This window comes from Charadrius vociferus, unplaced genomic scaffold (assembly GCF_000708025.1).
Source record: "Charadrius vociferus isolate BGI_N301 unplaced genomic scaffold, ASM70802v2 scaffold260, whole genome shotgun sequence".
NCBI classification, from domain to species: domain Eukaryota; kingdom Metazoa; phylum Chordata; class Aves; order Charadriiformes; family Charadriidae; genus Charadrius; species Charadrius vociferus.
Window position 1 is genome coordinate 2,801,752 of NW_009646410.1, and position 8,716 is coordinate 2,810,467.

General features: G+C 37.4%; 2 protein-coding genes across 2 annotated transcripts in view; one reads left to right on the plus strand and one right to left on the minus strand.

Annotated features, from left to right (window-relative positions):
* Positions 1–2,521, minus strand: part of LOC104282187 (cytochrome c oxidase assembly protein COX11, mitochondrial) — a 5,466-nt gene extending 2,945 nt beyond the window's left edge. Inside the window, exon 1 of the mRNA XM_009880266.1 lies at positions 2,434–2,521. Within this exon, the coding sequence (XP_009878568.1) occupies positions 2,434–2,521 (88 nt within the window). The remainder of the gene's footprint in view (positions 1–2,433) is intronic.
* Positions 2,522–5,757: 3,236 nt separating this feature from the next.
* LOC104282198 (protein scribble homolog) overlaps positions 5,758–8,716 on the plus strand; it is a gene marked incomplete at its 3' end in the record, with an annotated part of 9,458 nt that continues 6,499 nt past the window's right edge. Inside the window, exon 1 of the mRNA XM_009880278.1 lies at positions 5,758–5,825. Within this exon, the coding sequence (XP_009878580.1) occupies positions 5,758–5,825 (68 nt within the window). The remainder of the gene's footprint in view (positions 5,826–8,716) is intronic.

Below are 8,716 nucleotides of genomic sequence, written 5' to 3' on the forward strand. Positions count from 1 at the left end.
GGCCGCCTTCGTGCCCCCCATCCTCCTCCCCAGCGCTGTGCTGCTCTCGGCGGCACACGGTGCCGTGCGGCGGTTTACAGAGAGAGGGGGGGACTCCATCCCTTTGTCCTCCGGCAGCTCTTCGTCTTGTGGACACCGGCACCGATGGCTATGTTTTCCAGTGGTGCTTTGCTTCGTGTTTTGTTGCCTCTCTTTGTGTACGCGTTTGGTTTTGTGTAGGCACAAATACTGACGCGCTGCAGAGCGACTGAGCATCGTTTGTATGAACAGCGGTAACTTCAGGACAGGCAGGGTCAGGCACACTCACAAATGCCATCTCTGGTCCCGTGCACTGCAGCGAACTTTGCTGTAGCGATGTTTGAATGTGTCGCTTTAGAGCGCTGCTCGGCTCTCGCGCTGGCTCCCGTAACGCCAGTCCCACTATGGCTTTGGCAGCTCCCAATAGTGCTTCATTTTCCGTTTAGATGTGTTGAATAAAAGAACGATAAAGCCTGGAGCGAAGCAATGTTACGATGTTCTCCCTGTATTTAGATGGTGTTAATTTTGATCCTTTAGTGAGAGATCTGAAAACGTTTACCACAGGGGAGAATTTGTGGTATTATAAAGTAAATATAACTACTTTTTTTTTTTTTTTTCTCCCATGCAGAAGCATATACCTGCAGGAATTGGTCAGTGTGTTTTTGTGAGAGCTGGCACTGCACACCTAGAGAGCCTGCTTTACTTTAGCCCCAGTTTGTAGTGTGTCACTGGCACCACTAGCACCTGTGGGCACCTTTGCCTGTGCATTGCCCACAGAGTTCCGTGTACTGTCTCTCAGGAGTAATACTTTTTCTGGTTCGTGGCCGTGTGAAGGTTTAGCCATGCAGATCATGAGGTCAGGAAGATTTGCTGCTGATACAAACAGATATTTTTGCGTTAGTGCTTTTGCAGTAATTTTTCAAATGATTTTTGCTCAGTACATTTAGGATTGTATTTCTTGTCAACCTGTTGCATGTGCTAATAAAAATACAATGTGAATGACTGGGTTTTTTGCTACATCAGTGGTACGTAACTCCATTTTGCATGCATTTTGGCCTATGTCTTACATGCTTCGTGTGAGATTTCCATAGGCACTGAATACTAAACAGTAAGTTTAAAAAAAAAAAGTAAAAAAACAAGACACAAAACACCTTATCATGTTCAAAACAACATTCTCTCCTCAAGTAACCTTCGCTGGAAAAAAATTAGATTGTTTTTGTCTTTAGCAACTATATGAATTTATCCTGTAATTTTAATCTCAGTTACTTAATTTTTTAGAAGGTTTTAAACACAGGGGGTTCAGGTGTACCCTGATTCCTACCTCATACAAAACACCTTATCATGTTCAAAACAACATTCTCTCCTCAAGTAACCTTCGCTGGAAAAAAATTAGATTGTTTTTGTCTTTAGCAACTATATGAATTTATCCTGTAATTTTAATCTCAGTTACTTAATTTTTTAGAAGGTTTTAAACACAGGGGGTTCAGGTGTACCCTGATTCCTACCTCATAAATCAAGAGGAAATTAGGATGTTAGGTTGGTACAATATACAGCGAAGTCTGAGTTGTTAACTGCTTACTGTTTTCAGCAATGAAGTGTATCTGTTTTATCATGAAAATTCTCCTTTCCCGCTTGATTTCAGCCAGTCAATAATAAATAAGAATTGTTGTCAGTGTCTGAAAATAAACATAGCCCTGGTAATTTCAAAAAGGGGTTTCTCCTTTTTTACAGCAATTTTTATCTTGGTTACCAGCCAGTGCTTCATGTGTCAGAATTCTTCATGTTGAACTTTTATTAAAATAGTGCACCTAAGAAGATGTCCAGTACAGATCCCCTAACAAATCCAGATGAAAAGTAAGTACTTTCCCCCCCCCCCTCCCCCCAGGAATACAACAATTAATGGTTCATAATATGAAAATTCTTGCATTTTCATTAGTAGGAGCTTGTTTTGATGAAGTCTTAAAGAAAACATCTTAGAAAAGCTAATACCAACACCAGTGAATTTACACATAAGGGGAAGAAATATCTGTTAATCTTTAAATTAAGTTAATCAGCACTTGGTTTGGACTGGTTCTGTAGCGATAAAACCCCACACAGGAATACTTTAATGCTTCTGCAGCTATGAAAATGTAAGGTATGTTGCAAATTACTACCTTGTACATACCAGCTAACTCCTGTAACATAAGACACTGTATGGAGTTTATGTATTACAATGCATTACTACTACTCTATCTGCATGCCTTTAAAGTTTTATATGTCGTGCTTTGGAACTATCTTCTTTTTTTTTACCAGTGCCATGCGATATATAATGATAATTATACTCCTATAAACTGTAATATTTTCCACTTAAAAGTTGGATCAGATTCTAGATGGCAAACTTGGATTCAGTTGTGATTGAAAATCGTAACTCCAGACCCTTCCCAAACCGCCATGTAACCATGCCAACGCTGTCATCAAAACCGTAATTAAAAACAGGCACAGACAGCTCTTGCTGGACTATCATGTTTGCTGTGTTTGTGCAACAGAACCCAGCAAATAGTATTCAAAAGTATTGTCACACAATTTAGTATAGGTTTTGAATTATGCCACTTCATAAATAACTTGATTTTTTTAAAAACAAATCCACGAAACATGAAAAAAGTTAACCTGCTTTTTACTAGGATCCGAAGAAGCAAATGCTCTGCTTGTCTGATGGAAATACAGGGTGTGTAACACAAAGATACATCTTTAAAACAGCTATGGTTTGCTGGATTCATATGGAAGGTATCATATATGAGTAGTTACTGGATCACTGTATTCCAAAGGCAATTTTTCACATAAGATTTGAACATGAAAGGTGCATATAACTGCACTTGACGATGGAAGACTATAATTTTCTATACTTACTACATTTTTTTTTTTTCTGGGAGACAGTATCAATGCACAATACTTCAAGAATGTACTTGTTACATGTTAATTGAGGTTTACCTAAACTTTAAATAATACCTTTCTTCTCTACGCAAGGGCTTAGCCTCAAACCATTCATGCTTCTCCACAATTACAACATTGCTCAAGCTTTTTTTTTAATGTTTAACAATTGCCATATAATGACATATGTTTTCTTTTAATCTTTATGACTTAATCAGCAAAAGGTATTTTGAATAATTAGTGGTTTTGGATAGATCAGAATTAAGTGTTTGTTCATGCTATATGATACAGCGTTCTCTTGGCTGTAGTCCTTAGTGTCATAATGAATTTTTTACTATTTAGGGTTAGTGAACCTGAAAGGCTATAGTTGCATAATTGACTGGTGCAGGATTTTGTAAAAGATGTTTGTTTTGTTTATAACAAAAAGATCTCGTGAATCTTGCTTCTGGAGATCCTGCAAATCTTTTTGTCATCTGCTAAGTTATCCTGTAATCCATCTCGGTTGCTAAAGCATTGCAAAACTTCCTTTGGGAGAGGTGAGTCATAATTAATAATGTCTCCAGAACAGAATAATTTACAGCTGTTTGAAAAAGAATGTTAGTTTGTTTGCTGCATAAAACAACAAATGATGTCTCTTGAAAGTCTTACTTATTGTCATTAGGTTTTATGGGGTTTTAAGTTTTTGCAGTATTCCTAGATCTTTCTGGAAGTAAAAAGTAATTTGTATTCCCCTGAGTATGTTCGTGAAAGGCAGAGAACTTGCAAAAGAAGCAGTAATACCATTTTTCTATATAAGTCCTTTAGAAACATTAAAAGCAGCACAGCAGCAGAATATTAAGGTAAAGAGGAATAGAAGCCTTGGGGATGAGTTCAGGAAGCTGAACAACGCGTAGGTTACTGTGAAGAAGGAATGGAGGAGCAATTGTTTGAACAAGTGATTTCTTACTGATAACTCCAATAAAAAGAGGTGGGAGCAATAAGAAGATTAATACTACTTTGTATCTGCTTAAATTGCTGAGAAGTTTGTCTTGCCTGCTTTAATAAAAATCATTCTTTCACTTTTTAATAATGGAAATGCATAGCCTTGAGTCATGCTTTTAACTGGGGGCGTGGGGAATGTGTGTGTATTGCAGAAAACACGACACTGGAAACAAGCCATACTGGTCCAAGTGATTCGTTTTGACAAACGTTCCTGATACTGATACCACAAATTGAATTCCACTTGCGTTAAGAACAGCAACAGTTTTGTTGGAGAAGGGCTATTTGTATTTTATCTTCTGTAACCTTGCCTAGAGCATATCTAATTGATATGATGCTTAAAATATTAATGGATTTTCTTTCATTGAACTGTACCACCAGTAACAGCAGCAGAGTTAAACTGATGGAGAAAAGACTACACAAGGCCAGGTTTTCATGACTGAATGGATCTGAGCAATCCAAATGATGCCAGTGGAGCTCTTCACATTTCGGGAGTTGGGAGGCTGCTTTATGTTCCCACTTCCGCCGCTGATCTGGTCCTTAGTGTGTGGTGGGTGGGTTTACCCTTCTGCCCCTCCTGTGTGTAGATTGCGGGCTCTGCCCTCTGTACATATGAACACTGTACAGCACGTTGCCTATAAGCAAAAAGACGCTCTCCCTAGAAGAATTATGTGCTAACGAAACCGCAGTCACTACAACTTTAAAAAAAAAAAGGAGCATGAGATAAGCGCATACATTCCTGGCATAGCCAAGCTGTCCTGCTGTGCAGCTCTAGACACTGACAGATGCTGTCTCATCACAGGGTTACTCCCTGCTTTGGAGAGGATTCACCTTTCGACTTAAACAAAGCCATCAGTGAACGCAGAATATTTCGTTTTCATTTTAAGCTGTAATTTTTTGAGGTCTTTTTTACAAAGAGGGGGAGTAATATCAGTGCATCTTCTGATGCAAGCCTGGAAGAAAACAGTAGTTAATCAAACTGATGTCAGAAGCTCTGAACTTCTGAAAATATGTGTATCTCTGCAAGACCAAGCCTTGTATCAGAAGAGAGCCTTACCTCTGGGAACAGTGGTATTTTTTTTACTTTTTCAACTAGATTATTTCCAGTATAATGATATAAATTCACCTTTTTTTTTTTTTTTTTTTTTTTTACTTTTGCAAAATACCAGATGTATCAGCTTCCATTTCTAGAGAAAATATATAACCCAGATTCTGTGTTAACTTTTTGACTGTTGTATATTGGAAGACTAAAAACCAAGTTAATGCATGACACAAGTCAATACCGTGATTGTGAATGCAAAGTAATAGCATAATGGCATTTGTTTCATTAATGCTTTCAGTCTGTCTGCTTTGTTGGCTTTCCCTTTTGTGTGTGGATGTACATAATCCAGTCTGCTAGGAAGATTGCTTTATAAAGGTCATGAGTTACTGCTTTCGACCTTGTTTGGAGGAAGCATGTAAATAAATTATTGGAAGAATATGAGAAAATAAGTTTGGGGTTTTTTTTAATTATTCCATTTGCCTTTGGCTGCTAGATATAGATTGCATAATCACAGTTGTAGTAAATGCAAGTGAATTTTCTCTCCTTTGCATTTATCAGTCTTTAAAGTTGCTATTAATTGCCATTTCAAACAGAGAAAAAGTAAACATTACCTTGGTAGGTGAATTAGTCCATGTGACGCAGAGGGTTTCAGAGAAGATTAAGTAGGCAGACACTCGGCTGGAGCTCTGTCTGTTGGGGTTTTTTTTAGTTAGTAGCAGAAATTGTCCTGCCTGTAACCTTTATCCGGCTAAACTGGAAACCGCCAGTGTATTTTGGTTGCTTTGTCGTTGTCTTTGCTGCTATACGGAAGGATGTCCCTGCTCTCACCAGGAGATGAAGACGAACCAGAGCGTTTTGATGGTCTTTCTCTCTTATACTGGTATGCTTAAGCATTAGATTCTGACGGCATTTTTCTAGTCTGTAATTGGGAAAAGTACAGTAAAGATAATTTAAAAGCTGTAGGCATTTTCAGCTTCTTTTCATAAGCAGCTGGGGTTTATAATTTAGATTTTTGTTTAAGTGTCAAGTGATATCTGGTCTGTGAGGGAAGGGTATTATTCTTCCATTGATAAATACAGATAAATATTTTGTTTGTGGACATAAATGACAAATAATTTATCAGGAACAAGATCAGAACAATGTCCAGAGCTGTATGTTCTGGTAAGTCTCTAGAAGATATAAAGCTGTTGAACTTCCTTGTGTATGCTGGTAAAAAGTAATAGAAAAAAAGTATCAAAGATTTCATTTTAATTGCCTTTACTAGAACACCTACACAAAATTATACGCACTTAGTCTATTAGCATGCCAGGACTTCAGTTGGAGTGTTGAGTTCAATATTTTTTAGTGTAACATAGTGTGCGTTTTGTAGTCTTGCTTCTTTATTTAATCTCCTACCTCACATCTTCTCTGTGTGCTAAAAGCTTGCTTACAGGTATTGTTGCACAACTTCTGTAGGAATGAGCAGTGACATCTGATTATTTAATTTGCATCTTTTTCTACAACAAACGTTGAAATTTTTGTTACTACTGCCAATTGATTTAGAAGCCGATTTCCTGATTTATACTGTTGAGCATATTTCTAATGTTTTTGGGGAAGTTTTCTAATATTTCATAAATATTAAATAATGATAACATGAAATAAATGTTGGATGGGTGCTAAATCCAAGTCTTTTTATAGTGAAACTGTTAAACCCCTGTTTATTTTGTTAGAACTATGACAAGTAGCTTGCCTTGAAGATCCATCTCTAAGTTACATGGGCGAAAAACTAACATTGAAAGTCAGCCAGATGTGATAGTCGAAACAAATTTAGGGCACTTGAAGATCCTTGTCTTTACTTTTTATGAGGTAAAGTAATTTTAAACCTCATGTGTTGGGAGCACTTAGTCTTTAGAGCATAAACACAATTGAATGCCTTGCAAAGGTGTCTGTCCAAAGCATCAGCCCTTTCTAGAGGTAGCTGGCAACATCATGGTAATTTCACTGTTTCGGAGGTATCTTAGGCCTCTCCGTTGTCAATTATTAGTTTGTATATTCTCTGTATGCTCCTTGTCAGAATACATTTCATGTTAGTTAGGATCTCTCTTTTGAAAGTATTGTCTTTTACTTCTAGAAGTGTAGATCCTGTGCTATTAAGTCTTCTGTGCCTAGATTTGATCATATTTCATGATCATTTTATATGGTTCTACCATTGGTGGTGAACTCTGAACTTTAAAGTCTGAGATTTGATCTTTTAAGACTTCATGAAAGTAAACTTCTTTGTGAGGCAACATTTGTTCTTGCTTTTTTGTTTTCATGAAAACTGCTGAGAGCATGGCAGAGCAAGAAACGGAACAATAGTAACAAATGGCAAGACAGAAGAAAAATAGAATAATTGTCTGCGTATTTTAAAGATCAGTGTTCCTTCTCTACTTTTTCAAAGTGGATACAAAACAGGACAGACCTGTAAAGAGCATGACTAGTATGTTATCTTTCAGCTTCAAAAAAATTTAAATTCAGAACAGATACTTGAAGTGACAGTAGTAGGCACAGGCAGTAATGCAAAATACTCTGCTGTTGTATAGAAGTAGCTTATCAAAAAAGTCTTGTTAGAGAAATAGCAGACTTAAGGATTTATTCTTCCTTTCAGACTGTGTTTAAATAACAGCAGTTGGGTTCACTTTTAGCCTTATGGAGTGTGCCTTATGTCCTGTCGCATAGTAGCAAGGTCACTGCAGTCTTCTCAGTGGTCAAATACACTAACTGGGTTTCATCATTTCTTTTTATCCTATGAAACACACATACAGTGAGGAATTCTGAAGTGAAAATTGTACAATGTTTGAAGCATAGGTGTCCTGTTTGTTTCTAAAGATGAGTTATTAGGTCTGTTCTTATGGCCAGCCTTTCTAAAGCAAAAGCTAATTTTGCAAATACTTGAGAATTAGAGGTTGTGGAACAAATTGTTGCTTTTCAGAGCAAGTGCTTATACCTTGATTAAAAACCTCATCCAGTGTTCTTACAGAAAACCAAAAGAACTAGCAGTGTTCTTTAGAAGCTGGATCTCTTGCCTGGTGCTAGAATTTAGGAACACTTGGACCTTCTGGACTTCTCTCTTCCCTCTGGCACGGCACCCTTTAATGGCATGTACTCTGGCTTTTGCAGAAATCCCCAGTTTCAGGCATGGAGTTCAGGTTGTGTGCTGGATTTGGTTGCGTGGGAGGATTTGGGTCACTATGTCCTCCACTTTGATCTTCTTTTCCCCCCTGCTAATGAATTGTAGTTGTTCTATTTCACTTTAACATCATGCTCTGGAAAATGCAACTCACTGTCTAATATAGAACAATATGTAGGTCAAAGCAGAAGAGCCTAAGTGGTGCTTCTGCTTTATTCTAGAAGGGATCAGGTGAATCTTCTCCAAAAATGGTACAGTGGGAGGACAAAGGAGCTAGGATACAACTTGGATTTTTTTATAATAAGTCATCTAAATTAAAATAAAAAGTGGTTAAGGGTAATTGGATTTATAGGAATTCTTAACACTTTGCATTTTCAGAGCAATATGCTGGTCATGTTTCTGATGGAACTGTAAATTTAGGTTTCAAAACTATGATTTTACTTTGTATTTTTCCTTAATTCTTTACCATTATTAACTGCCTGCAAAATACTCATCTGCTTTAGACAATTTCAAGTGCCATCCTGGGATCTTGTTTTGGGGTGGGAGGGTACACAGGGGGAGCCAGCAATAGAGTTTGGAAAGAAGCCTTTTTTAAACCAGAGAAATAAAACAATGTTTACTGA